General features: G+C 39.4%; 2 protein-coding genes across 2 annotated transcripts; one reads left to right on the top strand and one right to left on the bottom strand.

Moving 5' to 3' along the window:
• The first annotated feature begins 1125 nt into the window (after nucleotides 1-1125).
• On the top strand, nucleotides 1126-6377 carry rpl5a (ribosomal protein L5a). The gene is made up of 8 exons (XM_067475754.1): nucleotides 1126-1281; nucleotides 1610-1679; nucleotides 2093-2208; nucleotides 2294-2428; nucleotides 3801-4003; nucleotides 4440-4617; nucleotides 5871-5959; nucleotides 6202-6377. The coding sequence occupies exons 1-8, from the start codon at nucleotides 1279-1281 to the stop codon at nucleotides 6302-6304; spliced, it is 897 nt and encodes a 298-aa protein (XP_067331855.1). The 5' UTR covers nucleotides 1126-1278; the 3' UTR covers nucleotides 6305-6377.
• dipk1aa (divergent protein kinase domain 1Aa) lies at nucleotides 6345-15012 on the bottom strand. Its single transcript, XM_067475751.1, has 6 exons — nucleotides 14260-15012; nucleotides 9465-9599; nucleotides 9110-9217; nucleotides 8812-8988; nucleotides 8569-8700; nucleotides 6345-8489 (listed from the first exon to the last, which is right to left on the bottom strand). The coding sequence occupies exons 1-6, from the start codon at nucleotides 14311-14313 to the stop codon at nucleotides 7809-7811; spliced, it is 1287 nt and encodes a 428-aa protein (XP_067331852.1). The 5' UTR covers nucleotides 14314-15012; the 3' UTR covers nucleotides 6345-7808.
• Nucleotides 15013-15071: the final 59 nt, after the last annotated feature.

Below are 15071 nucleotides of genomic sequence, written 5' to 3'. Positions count from 1 at the left end.
GTAAGCTAAACCAACTGGCCCTTTTGTTGTAGCTTAGCTTTTGCTGTGCAGGTCATGAGAGTGAAAATGTTCTCATCTAACAAGAAAAATACTAAATACTAGCCAATACTAAATCTTAAATGCTAGTTTTTATTTATAAATAGGATATTATTATATTATTTATAAAGCTCTTTTAAAATGGGACATATGTAAGTAGTCGGAAAAAGCAAGAAAAAGCCAAAAAGACTCAAACACAGAATAATATTAACTAATAATAGAGTTGTAGAGTACCTGTACCTGTCACGGGACAGTGGTAATTTCTTTCTGAGATATGAAAATGGAGAAAAATCAAGATGCTTTGATTTGTACTATGAAAGTAATTTTTTTGCTCATGATGTCAGGTGTTGATTTTCTGGCAATAATCCGAGCCTCTCTCCTAAATAAAGAAACACATATCTGTGCTCTCCTCTGTGTGAATATGTTCTCCTTTATGTCCATGACCTCTGGGATCTGTGGCTGAGCCCTCAGGACGACATAACTACTATGATGAGCACCACTCACATTAATCACAGCAGATTTCATGGGAGTGTCAGCAGCACCACCAGTCTGATGTGGGAATAGGTGGATCCCAGCAAGAGGAGCATGTCACTTTTACTGGTACTCATGTCACACTTACTAACTGCTGCTGAATGTCACATTACTCAGGATGTCTTTTCCGTCTATTAGTCATGGTACGTGATGACAACTTTCCAGCATGCGCATGTGCTATGATTGTCACATAAATAGTAACATGACTGAAAGTGGAAATTATGGCTACATTCTCATTATTGTAACATATGTTTCCATTTCACTATCCCAGGATTTACTACAACTCTACTGTTTAGGCATATCTGCTTACCACTGGGTGTTCATTTATTGGAATCATTTTGGCTTTTTTGACATAAAAAAAGCACAATTCACAATTTTGCATGTCTGCACAAGATTATGCACAAATAAAATAACATAATTGACCATAAAATTGTTGGAAAACAGTTGCAGCACCATGTTCTGGACATTTCTAACATTTTTTTTTATTTTTGGCCTGTTAAAGCTTTTATATGGTGCCATCCAAATCAATGACTGCACCCCTGCTGCCCCCTGCAGTTTCCAGTGAGAAGTTCTTCTCCGGTACAGCAGGGGGCGCTGCGACCGCTGGCCACACGACGTCCTTCGTCACGTCGTTATGCGTCACGTCCGATTTCCGCCGTGGGGACAGCAATTTAGAAAGCAGGAGGGAGAAGAATAGCAAAAACATTTAAAATGGTGAGAAAAATGCATCGATTAATGCTCAGTATAGTTATACTGGCTGTTTGAAACTGTGTTTGATGGTGTAGCAGTGTTAGTAGGGGTTAAGAGGTCCAGATGTTGGTGGATGTTTACGGCTATTCGGCTCAGCTCCAGCGTGGCGCTTCGTGGCTGATGAAACCTCAGCTGACCTGTCCTGCCGGACAACATACACACATCCCAAGCATTTAATAACTCCCTTTATTAATATAGATATAGCAGCAGCACCATGAAGTATAAAACAGCAGACAGGTTTGTATTGGTGTGTTTGGATCGTTAAAACGTCAAAATCCGCCTTTCTTTTCAGGGCTTCGTCAAAGTGGTGAAGAACAAGGCCTACTTCAGGAGATATGAAGTTAAATTCAGGAGAAGAAGAGGTAAAAGTCAACTTAAACAGCCATAAAGTTAAATATCCCTTTTTGTATGAAGATATTGAATATTAAAGTTACTCTGCGTTAGGCAATTAATAGTGTTTTGTTTCTGAACAAAAACATATCTTTAATGCAGTGTGTACAGTAAATCAGAAGCTGGAAGATGCCTTACATGAGGCTTAAGAGGTAAAAGACAGTGAATTGGTATCTTAGCTTCTGACGGTGAGCTTAGAGAATCTCTAGGATTTTATAAATCATGCTGGTGCAGGCTTTAAGGGAATCTCAGAGAAAGTTTCCTTTGGTCAAAATTTGCACATGTATCATTCTGACTAGTAACTATGAGGAAAAAACACAGTAGGTGGAAGTGGACCTTTAAACTTAGAAACCCATTTTTAACTTTTAATTCTTTCACTTGCTAGAGGGTAAAACTGACTACTTCGCCCGCAAGCGCCTGGTTGTGCAGGACAAGAACAAGTACAACACACCCAAATACCGGATAATTGTCAGGTTCTCCAACAGAGACATCTGCTGTCAGGTCAGTAACTTTAAGATTCCATCAAGCAGAAGTAATCTCACATTGTCAATGGCCTGACTCACCTTTTTCTTTCTGTTCTCCCTAGATTGCCTATGCAAAAATTGAAGGAGACCACATCGTTTGTGCTGCTTACTCTCACGAACTGCCCAAATATGGCATTGCCGTAGGCCTCACAAACTACGCTGCAGCTTACTGCACCGGATTGCTGCTGGCTCGTCGTGTAAGACAATATACACACTGAAATTTTAAGTCGGCAAACATCAGCAGAAAATCTCACTGTCAAATATATATATGACAGTGAGATTTCTGCTGAAACAGCAATTTCACAGGTCAAAGTTTTTAGATTTGTTGTAGCACCCTATTTCAAAATCGGAAAGAGCAGAAGTAAAATGAGTCATTGGCTCTTTTCCCTTATGAACTCCTGACAGTGTGGGGGTCAGGTCTGAACATTGCAACAGAAATGTCTTTTCATTCATGTAACACTCTGCGGGACTTTGTCTGAGTCAAAACTGTTCTCTCATGGAGAGAAACCCTGCTTGAATTCAGTGAGTGGTGGTGACTGGGCATAGCATGCAGGAGGCACAACATGATAGAACAATTTTGCAGATCTGCCAGGCTTAGAACTGTCAGATCCTTGGATTGATTTTAGCTTTGAACATGAACAGTGCTGTAGAGTTTTCATTTCACTTGTGAATTAGCAGTATTATATTAACGATACCTTTTTATTGAAGCTTTTGTCTGGGAACCTGTGTGTTCTAACATTAGCTGAGGATCTGTTAGTTTTTCTGTAGTATCTGTAGTATTACTATATTGTCGGGGGATGGATGTGTAAAAATATTTTGCACAACGTATTAGCTTTATGTGAAATCAGTCTGTTAATCCTTTAGATAAGAAAATTATTAAGGGCAAATAGTTCTTTTGAATTATGATTAAGTTTGACCAAATTCAATTATGAAATCACGGAACATCTGGTTCAAAGAAATTGTTCTTTCTGTGTCTATTTTCAGGTGTGTTCTCGGTCAGAAATTATTTTTTAAGACTACATAAAGTCAAAATTCAAGTTTATACGACTATAAATTGCTCTTATTTCACATAAAAACAGTATATGTTCATGTTTCAGATTTGATTAAATAAGCTATCAATAATATTGGATACTATGTGTAATGCCTTTTAATTCAATGAGGTAAATGCTTTTGTGATCACATGGTACTGGGAAACCTTTAGGCTGGGCAGGTCTGAGTATGCTGTGGGGAAAACACTTTTGTTTACAGCACATGGCAGTCGCCTGACAAAACGTCGTGAAAATGCCCTCAAGCTTGCTTTAAAAATTCTGATGTTTCCGATAAAGCCGCGTCCTCTGTCCACACACAGGCTCGCTCACATTACCCAGACTTTGTACTTAGGGCTTGCAGGTAATGACTGGGTATTGTTCTGACTTCGACATGTGTTCTCACATACAGGCTAAAGTCTAGAGAGAAGTTCAGGTGGCAGTGCATTTGTGAACGCAGCTTTTGTTTCTCAGCTACTGAAACAGATTTGTTAGTTGTTTTCTTAAATTCCATCTTACACCTCTTTCCTAATTCTCTTTTCAGTTGTTGCACAAGTTTGGCATGGACCAGGTGTACGAGGGCCAGGTAGAGGTTTCTGGTGACGAGTTTAATGTAGAGAGTGTTGACGGACAGCCAGGTGCTTTCACCTGTTACCTGGACGCAGGCCTGGCCAGAACCACTACAGGAAACAAGGTGTTTGGAGCACTGAAGGGGGCAGTCGATGGAGGACTGGCCATTCCACACAGGTCAGTATGATAGTTGAGGTTGTGTTTTTTTTTTTTTTTTTAAATGTTTTTTTTTTCCCTCCCCTGTATTTTTGCTCTTGCGTAATTCTGTGTCCACAATTTGTCTGGATTATTGCTGGTTCATTACTGCTTCTTGATGATGATAAAAAGCAGGCTGAGCAAAATGTAGTTGGTCCTTCATTTGCATTAGTTGATGTTTAATGTCCTTTTCAAGACGGGGCTGAGAGAAGCAAGATGAACCAAAGCATTGTTTTGCAGTGTGAATCTTTGAGCACTGTACGAAGCAAAATGACACAGTGTGTATATATATATTTTTTTTTAAAATACTTAAGTAACAAATAGTATTAGGTGTTTATTTTTGTTCTCAGTTAAAAGTCGATGTGTTTGGAGATGCTGGATAATCTGACATCATTTCTGTACCTTTTTTTTTTCCTAGTATAAAACGTTTCCCTGGTTACGACGCAGAGAGTAAAGAGTTTAATGCAGAGATGCATCGAAAACACATCATGGGCATGAATGTGGCAGACTACATGTCTTACCTGATGGAGGAGGATGAAGATGCCTACAAGAAACAGTTCTCTCGTTTTATCAAGCACGGTGTCACACCAGACACGGTAAGATTAAAATTGACAGAAAGGACACACTTTTAGACTTTATTAAAGCATCTGAGATTAATTGGTAAATGGTCTGCACTTTTATATAGCACTTTTCTACCTATTGGTACTCAAAGCGCTTTACACTCTCTCATTCACCCATTCGCACTCAAAATCACACACAACTCTCACAACAATAGCGGAGCTGCTAAGCAGCTGGCCAACACTCACTGGAAGCAACTAAGTTGGGGTTCAGTGTCTTGCTCAAGGACACTTCGACATCAAGTCCAAATGTCACGGAACAGCACGTTTTAAGATGACTATGATTTGGATGACTAAGACTCCTTACAAATGTATTGTTACTTTTAGCTCTGATGTTATCTGTGCCCATGCACAGTATGTAAATGTTATATAAAAGGTTACATCTGTAGATCTCTGCTGCACAAACAGAAACTACCCTGTATGGCAGTACCCAGTAACCACACATCATTATCAGTGTTTTTATAGTTTCAACTTTTGAAGTTTATTTTTTCTTTTTACACTTCAGATTATTTTTTTCAGGGTTGTCTAGTTTTAACTCAAGTTTTGCAAGTTTTTGTTTTGGTCTATAAAAGTAATTTTAGCTTTTCTAAGGATTGTCAAACAAAACCCCATTTTTTCCCCAAGGCTACCATTTTTGTTTAACAGCATAAAACTTATTTTTGGTAATTTCTACTTAGTGAAATTAGTTACGAAACAAGACATACTTGTTTTTGTTTTTATTTGAACGTTTTATAGTGAATTTAGGGTAATTTTAACATCTGTGTTTTTAACTGTAATAACCTTGGTGTTTCCTGTTGGTTGAGTTGTGCATATTCACAAAAAATAAATTGCTGAATACCTTAAATGTTGCCCAATACCAGACTTGTATATGATCGAGAAATCTGTGAGCCAAAACTGTCACTCACACCTGGTCTGACATTGCAAATACCATAACCTCTTTTGCTTTTAGGAAACAAAAAACATTAGACTGGTCTCACCAGATGCTTCACATAACTTTTCTACTTCCTCTACATGTTGGATTAGCTTTTGTTGGTTTAACTCTGCTTCTTAATGATGATAAAATCATGCTGAGCAAAATGTAGTTGGTCCTTCATTTGCATTAGCTGATGTTTACTGTCCTTTTCAAGACGGGGCTGAGAGAAGCAAGACAAATTAAAAATACTGGAGTAAAGGTTTTTTTTTTTTTGTAGAATTGTTTCTAAACTTGTATATGTCATTTTTGTTCTTTTCAGGTAGAAGAAATGTATAAAAAAGCACATGCCGCCATCAGAGCAAACCCTGTACACGAAAAGAAACCCCAAAAAGATGTCAAGAAGAAGAGGTGGGTTCCTCACCTCATCTTCATTTTTCTTTCTTCTCTAAGCTAGTTTTTGTAATGCTCACAAGTTTGTAACTAAATTCAGTGCTTAAATGACAAGATACCTGCTATTGTTTAAGGCCAGCTCTGAAGCTGTCAGTTGAATAGCTGTACTGGGATCCCAGTAAGATCCCAGTGCTGATTTAACATTCAGCACACCAGCAGCGAGAAGTTTGTTCATAGAGCTGTTGTCTCTTTCCGGGCAGGTGGAATCGCGCCAAATTATCTCTGGCACAGAGGAAGGACCGCGTCGCCCAGAAAAAGGCCAGTTTCTTACGAGCGCAGGAACTAGAAGCAGGGGACGGTTAGCGGCTGGGTGCAGGATCCCACTGAAAAAATGCAAAACACATCACAAATAAACAAATAAATTTATTTCAAGTCATGCTTGTGTCTGGCTCAGTCTGTACTTGGATGGATTAGTTTTGTAGTAGTTTTGATGGGTTGTGTGCTGTTTAAGGGCTTGTTTGCTTGTCTGTAAATTATACTAGACTAATATTTACATTTAATCATTATTCCACCAAATGACCCACAATAATTTCCAACAGAGTACTGTATTGTAAATGTGACAGACCTGCACATATGACAAACTACAGTAAAGTGGTATGTAGTTGTGCAAAATCATGCTGGTTTCTTAAAGTAAACATTTTGTTTTTAAAGTCAAACATTAGCAACAAACCCGACACGGTTCAGAGGCCATGTCTGTTTACAGATACACTTATAGTGGTTTATTTGCTATGCATCAGCATTGGAAAGGATCATTGAGTAAAAAGGGTTCTACAGCATTCAGTTGTGACAAATTTCACTGTCGGTGGTAAACATTCATAAAGTTAATTCAGCATCATCTATATAGCGCTGTAACAGATGAGACCCAAGACTAATGTTCTACTAAACGGTGATCGAAATGTGCCCCTTGGTGAGGACATACCTGAAGATAAGGTTCACAAACAAATACAAATTGTCTTTGTGTTAATGCAGCATTGATGTCACTAGAGTTACAAGTGTGAAATGTACAGTGTGGTGAAGTACAGTTACAGTGTGACACCTGTGGAATACTGACTGACAAATATCACGTTTTCCAATGACAAGACACAATGAGCCACTTTATCATACGGATAAGTGGCAGTGGAAGAGCCGAGAACATTCAGATTCTCCACCTCTTATTCCTGTAATCAAGATGTCCGTTACATTTCTCCACTTTTAGTTTTTCTTTATTTCGTGACAAATCTTTTCTTCTCTGGTGGTATTCTATATTTTTTATGTCAATTAATTCCCTGATAACACCAAACCAAAAATGAATTGAACCAACTGTGCTGCACGTTTGCTGAAAACCTTGGTTTTGAGCTTTTGATTAAATATTTGTTTAAAATAAACAGTATAAAAAATATATAATATCACCAGCCTTACAATTCAAATGGAGTTTTGTCCTTGTTTTTCTAAATGGAATGAACTCTGTGTTAGTCTACACATATCAGCATCATGCTGTGGCAAAAACAGCTCCTACAAATGACAGCAATAAAGCCTGCTGTTTATCCAGCACTGCCCCCATAACCTTCAACTATGGAGAACAATACAATACATCAATGACAGCATGCAATCATTCAGTTTATTTTAGACGAACTACTCCAATGTGTTTTCCAGGCCCCAGACTTCGGAAATGAAACTGAGGAGATAGTTGGTTACCAGTTAGTTCATTCTTAACGATCAAGATTTGATAAAAGTTACTAATTAGTTAAATTTGCTACTCCTAGATCGCAGCTTCTTTAAAACTCAGCCCAGTGTGAAGAACTGACTTTAGAGGCACATTTTCTTCTCGTCATGAGTCCTTTGTGTGGGAAATCTGTCTCCACAGTAGAGCTTTTAGGTTGTTCAGGATGAGTGAGTGCTCCATGCTCATCTGTCCAGCATTACCTTTAAGAGCCATACAAGCATACAACTGCCTCTCTAGTTCATCTCTCATAGAAGTCGGTGCCCCGCGCAGGAGGTAGTCCTTCAGTATGCTGCATGCCTTTGCTAGGTTTGGCTGCATTGGCTCTTCCCTGCAGCGTTGCTCTGACACATCGCATGATGTCTGGCAGTCAACGCCATACACACAGTCAGCATCTGTCTTACACTTGAGTGCTCGCATGGTGCGCCTGAATTTGTCCTCAGGAACAACTGTTTGGGTGTTGGTAAGACGGAGCTCATGGCCATCAGTGTAACCAAAGTGTGCTGCAGCAAGGTCACAGATGAGGAAGCTGCCATAGGTTCCATGGAAGACGTCCTCCACCAGCTCCAGCAGACCCACGGAGATTTTAGCTTTGCGTGGCCAAGAGGGGGTGAACCACTGGTCCATAGTGTGCTGCACACTGCTAGGTACCCAGGATACAAGGGGCCAAGGTAGTGACAAACCATACAGAGGCCCGTAGGGGACTCGCTCTGTCATGTACATGTCCCCACAATAGCCAAGGAGGCGAGGAGTGTGTCCACGGTCCTGGAGCAGCAGACCCAGAAGCACCTCAAAGCACAAAGAACAAATGGTGATATTTCTACAAAGAGTAAAAACAACAAAAAGGTAAACAATTTTGATAATATACCTCATCCATCTGCAGCAGGGCCCATATAGAGCGGGCCTCAGGTAGTGACACCTGTCCATCTCTGTTGCCATCTGCGACAGACAAGATCTGGCTGACGAGGTTGGCGAGGTTTGCCTGCTCTCCAAGCTTAGACTGAAAATGGAAAAAGACGAGACTAAGAGATGGTTACTTCAAGCATTAGTCCGCCATGCCACAGATGTGGTCCAATGCAAAACCTTCTGAACCAAGTGGAGGTTACTGTACCTTGAGATGATTAAAGACCATCTCCCTAAACTTCTCAACTGATGTGCCTCTGGTGGGCTTGTCGAACATGTGAGCCTCTCTCCGTGGCTCTGGCTCCTCACCCAGCTCATAGTCCACAACCTCCCCCAGTTTACAACGAATTATCCCATCATGGTCTCCCCAGCTCCCTGTATACACCTGGTCACCATAAAAGAAAACATGATGATTAGAATCACAGCACTGTCTTATGGATGTAACAATGTTTATCCTTACAGAAGACTTGCAAAAAAGGTTAAAGAGAATGTATAGGTTTTCCTACCTGGTTGTTGGGCACTGTTGACAGACACCTGCTCATGTACAGTGTCTCTTTTTCACATAGACTGCTGCAGGCGGAGCCATCGATGATCCCCAGCTTGTATTTATCACACTTTAAGAACAAATTAAGTCTAGTCTGATAATACAGAATTAAGTGTTTTACATGTTTTATTTGCCACACAGACCTCGAATTTCTTACTGAGTGTAACTTTCAATACACAACCACTTCTAAAATTTTCAAGTTTATTTTAACAAGCTGTGCTCTAGGTGTTTCTCATCATAATATTCAACTACATAGAGTTGAAATGAGCAGAATCTGAACAAATAAACAAAAGGGAAGAAACAAAGCCATTACTCACAATGGCGTTCTTGCACTCGTAGCCTCTGCACAGCTCGGTGTAGGTGGAGTATTGCACATATAGCACCCAGCTCCCCACGAGCACAGTCAACCATGTAAGGAACAGGTACTTCACCCGAACAAAGGAGATTCGAGCCTTCAAGGGGAGCACAGAAACACAATGATGGATCCAGATGCATAATCTATTGTGAAGCCCTAACAATTCACAAATATTTTTTTCACTGTTCAAATTATCGATTTAACATTATACTGTCTGAATCCAGACTGAGATGCTTGCTGCTACCGGTATTAATGCATTATAGAGCCAGTGCATCAAGTGTTGATTATAGATGTTTGCACTCCCTAATCAACCCTGATCACATATGTTACCATGGTGATGGCACGGGATGTCCAATCACAACGACAGTTGATTTTTTGCAATGTGCTCATTAAGCTGGAAAATGTATTTAAGGTGCAGATCCAGCTGTTCTGTGTGGAATTTTTTAAATTCAATTAATGTGTGTCACAGGATACATATGTCAGATCTCACAATGCCCCTTGGGACAGATGTGTGATTGTTCCTGAGATACTGTATTTAATGCTGTTATTACCTTCAAGAAAATACAGAAATATATTGGTATAAAGAGTTCATCAAACAGGGGAAACCATTTGTATAGGTGACATTAAAAAAATTATATGACTTTAAAGTAGAATTAAACATGCACAAGAAGCTGAAACCAAAACCATTTGACACAAAAGAAGAGAACCACAAATGCATATGGAGGTACTAATTATCTGTAAATATGTATTCCACTAAAGAACACTCGAAAAAAGGAGTTCTATTAATTAATTGTCAGTTCATAAAAACAGAAACGTATATACACACATACACTACAGTATATTTCAGCAGTGCATACAGGAAGTGACGGTGTAGCAGACGTGAGTTCAAAGTAGCTTGATGTCCGAGCAATACCATGTGACTTAAACCACAACAAAACTGCAATTGTTTATTGTAATTATTATTGTGACTTTTGATTTTCACTCTCATCACATGGCAAAAACAACCTATGTTGTGTGTGTTTTGGCAGAGTGCTGTCCTTTTCCATTCAGCTTCAGCAGTGTTTCTAAATCCCAACAGAATACACATACAAGCTGCAGCAGAAATGAAGGCATCTGATATTCTGGAATATTGATATTCTAAATTTTCTGGAACAATAAAACCCTAATAAAGGTCCAGGGCTTTCTCACAGTTTGTTCACATGAAATATTTAACATCCCCACAGAAAAGCAAAGAGAGGATACAGGAAAAACATCCCCTCTGCAGAGCTGCCTTGCTTTTAAATCCTCTGTGTTCTAAAGAGTTGAAAAAAAAAAAAAAAAAAAACGATAGTGGGGCCTCCAGGGAGGGAACTCGAAGTCTCAGGGGAAGACAAAGCAACTAGACACTAGTGGCTGCTTTATCAAGTATAAATACACAATAAACACACAGACAGACAGACAGTGTAGTGGGATAAGAGTTTGTAACAAGCAAGTGACTTTGATTCATGTGTGCATGTAGTGCGTCTCTGCAAGTGCATGATGAAGCCTTTAACCAGCAAAAAGCTTAACCCTTTATCTATTCCCTGTGGTCCTTTACAGTCTCCTCTTGACTAGAACCAACCTACACATTACCTCAGCTGAGATACCATCAGATAAAAAATACTGAACCTAAATGACAAATGTATTTAAAATGAATATTGGTTTAAGGCAGAACAGCTGGACAGCGGAATCAACTTGTAAATGATAGTTCACCTGCCTTAAAAATTTGATACAGTATTGAACTTAGGTTTAATAACTAGTGCATCATTTCTAGTTTTACATATGAGTAAAACTAACCCAGTTATGGTGATAATAAGTTCACAAACTATCCAGTTCTTTAAAAGTGCTCCTGGGTAAGAACGAAGGGATCTGGGTCCTATTTGAGAGCAGTTCTTTTTGACATTGTGCCCGAATTTCACTGACTAGCTGACATCAACTCCACTTTTATATGAACATTGAGAACCAGCAATATTGTATGATTTGTCCACTCCTGGTCCTGAGAGCGAGAGCACCAGTGGAGTAAGATAAAGAGTTACTGAAGAAAAGGAGCTGCATTAGTGAGAACAAAGCAGTAGGTCAGAGAAACAAAATTCATATTATTTTTCACAGCAGCTCCACTGTAGAACACAAACACCTCCACAAAACCCTGCGAGGAGGGTATGAATGTATGTATACAGCTGATGTCTGAACTCTTTCTTCTGTCTGCTTCTCTGCAGCCTCTTTGCTTTACAGGTGTGCGTGCATTTCCCATGGTCAGACAGACTCACAGACCTGAAACTAGATGCATAAGTAGTTTTTGGAAATAAATGGCATCACATGATGGTGCCGTAGGCATCATGAGACCTTGTTCCCTTTAAACAGCCATAAGTACCATCTCTACTTGGTTATGGTAACTTAACCTTTTAAGGTGACTATTTAGTTACATAATCGGTTACATTGTCAGTCAAAAGATCTATTTTCTTGCTACATTTTGTAAAGAGCCAGTTCCTCATATTGACATGAATAACTTCCAGCTGCAGCCACTAAACTAATTTTGTACCAGAATCAATACAAAAACAAAATCTAAGGCAGTTTTCTTTGTTAAATTCTGTCTGTGGGTTTTTTAACTACAAAGTCTGGTAGTTTTGTTACTTTAAAATGTTCATTCCATTCCTCATTTTAGGCTGAAACAGATCCAGTCAGAACAACTCATATACACAATTTGAAAAATGGTTTGAAAATGAAACCTGGACATTCTTAGTTGAATTAACTTCAAACTAGTAAAAAGCCCACATATTTACATGAAGTTAACTAGAACAGCTTAATTGATTCCACTACTTTCCTGTAAGATTTTTTTACAATACAGTAATGACCTACATTCTTCTACTCTTGTACGCCCCTTTCTAAAATTCACAGAACTCCTCGGAACAGAGCTGACTGTCCTATCTTGCCATCCAAGATAGAAAACATGTCCCTAAATACTCTGTAAACTGTTGCATGAAGTTCCCCAAAACAGGCTTACTGTACATAAGAACTGCAATGTTGATAACAAAGAAACCCAGGAGGAAGGAGACGTTCATAGATCCTGAATGCAGCTTTCATGTGACATTTTGAACATGTTTACTTTTAAAAAGCTCTCAGATTAAAAAACACATTAGTCCAACATGGTCAGAGATTGTGTGACTGCAGGTTTTAGTTTAGATGCTGGATGTTCTTCAAGAAACAGGCTTACTGGTGGGATTACTGGATAACTTTAATAAAACCAAAACATGAAGCACAATCAAATCTGGGACATGGACTGATGATCAGACACCAGAGTTATCAGATAACCCTGTAAACTTGCTTCCTGAAACAATACTGGTGCCTTTGTTACAATCCAGACACCGCGTACTGAGCTGGATATCCTACCTCTGCCAACACTCTTAGGTGTGATGCCATAAACCGGCAGACCGGCAGATTATTTTTGGAAGTTAATTCAAAACCACAAAACTACAAATTTCATTAAAATGGCACACCATCCCCAACTATATATAGGTTCTTTTCTCCTTCTACAAACATCTTTATGATAAATAACACAAATGGAAGCAATCCTGACACATATGGGCCCGGAAGGTCTGACATTATAATAGTTTATTTGCATTGATAAAAAAAACATTCCTTGAAACTCTCCTCTGCTTTCTGAAAATCACTACACACAAAACCCAACATTCAAGATACATTCACAAAACCTTTGACTCTTCTGGCAAAACCACACACAGTCAATTAAAAACTATTTGAACTTTGCTCAAACCAAATACTGCTGTTAAATGACACACAAAAAAGCCAATACATAAAGATTACATAGCTTTCATTACAAACTACACAAACACACAAACACACACACACACACACACACACACACTGTGAACATGGCAGAGCAGAAGACTCTTATATTTTGCATATTTTATATTAGTGCACTATCATGCGCAATGGGTTTTACCAATGAGAATGTGAATGTTAATTCTTCAAAAAGGTTGTATGAGTAGCTTGTATAATTTGATGTTGGTTGAAGCCAAGAACCTATTTCTGTCACCATCTTTCACCTCATAAGACTTTGGGCATCAGAGGTGCATTCTCAAAGTTGTGAAAAGCTGACTGTATTGTGTGTTATAATGCAGTAATATGTTTACTCTCCCCAAGGGGAAATGGAGCTCTGTATTCTCTCTCTCTTGTATAAGCTTCTTACTGTAGTAGGACTACTTGCTACCAGCACCACTGCTATCCAATTCAAAGGGCCTTTATTATCAGATCAAAAGGATCACTGGCGTTATTAAAGATGATTAAACAACTTTGAGTGAAAGTCTTGACAGTTCATCTGTCAAGAAAACTGAACATGAAGTGGGAAATGATCCAAACAGATATTCCTCTTTGGCTTGGGTAATAAGCCCTGGCATGCATTTACTTACCACAGTTTCTCTTCACCTACAGTCACATTCTAGATGGCAGGCCTGAACCTGGCTCTGTATAAACAGGTTCTGTGGCTCAGCAGAAACTGTCAAGCAAATATCTGATAGGAAGTCCCATTCCTTAGGTATTTTGAAACAAGTCACAGTGCCAATCGGAATAGCCCGAGGACGTCTATGTTTACAGCCAGCGGTCAGTCTGATGGGACAGACGACGATCCGATTATACACAGGCTCACAAGCGAATTTCAGCCCATCCCGCAGATAATAATGACAACCTCTTTTATGTAGACAGCAATGATCAACCAGAGATATTACCTGGAAGTAGAAAGACCTTTTCACCCAGACCCGTGGAAACAGAGCTTTCGCCATTACAAAAATAGATCATCTCAATACGTGGACTTGGCCGTGGGAGATCATCCAAAATACATGGCTTCCACTTAAGACCCCTCGCTTCGTTCACGGTGCACGCAAAAACGACATGTTACCCGATTCCAAGCCCACAATGTTCGGCATTCCCCTGCTGTCGGCTAGTCTTGTCCCCGAGGATTGCTTTGATACTGCACTTTGCCTGCGTCTCTGCTCTTTACAGCAGCTGCTGGTTTTCAAGGGGAGAAACATACCTCAGCTGGGAAAGGTTCAGGGCGCAGGCGCAACGTGCTCTTCTACAAGTAGATCTTTTCAGATCGTCGACAAAACAAACGGAAACAAGTGCCAAAGTGCAACAAAGGCGGATAACCTGCGCAGTTAATATCATTATTTAGTGTGGTTGCTTAACTCCGGAGATGTGGCAGGTTCAAGCTGTCAAGCACGAGTCAATACGGTACGCCTTTCAAAATAAAAGCGTCATTGGTCAAATTGTACCCCAACTCTAAACACAACTTCCGGTCATCACATCCAAATGAAAAATTAACCTGTATATAGTCAAGAAAACGCGATGTAGCAGCACCATAATTTACACAAGTTTATCAGCTACTGGTGTTATTCAGCTTTGAGCGCTCTAAATAATCATGATTCATCTTCCAAAACGTCTGACTGTTAATTAATAATGCTGACGACGTTCCTCAATCAAGGAACTCCGCAGGAAACATGCCGTGTTTGAACAAAAATAAATATAACTAATGCTTCTT

This window comes from Channa argus, chromosome 14 (genome assembly GCF_033026475.1).
Source record: "Channa argus isolate prfri chromosome 14, Channa argus male v1.0, whole genome shotgun sequence".
NCBI lineage: Eukaryota > Metazoa > Chordata > Actinopteri > Anabantiformes > Channidae > Channa > Channa argus.
This window is presented reverse-complemented; position numbering and strand designations above follow the sequence as displayed.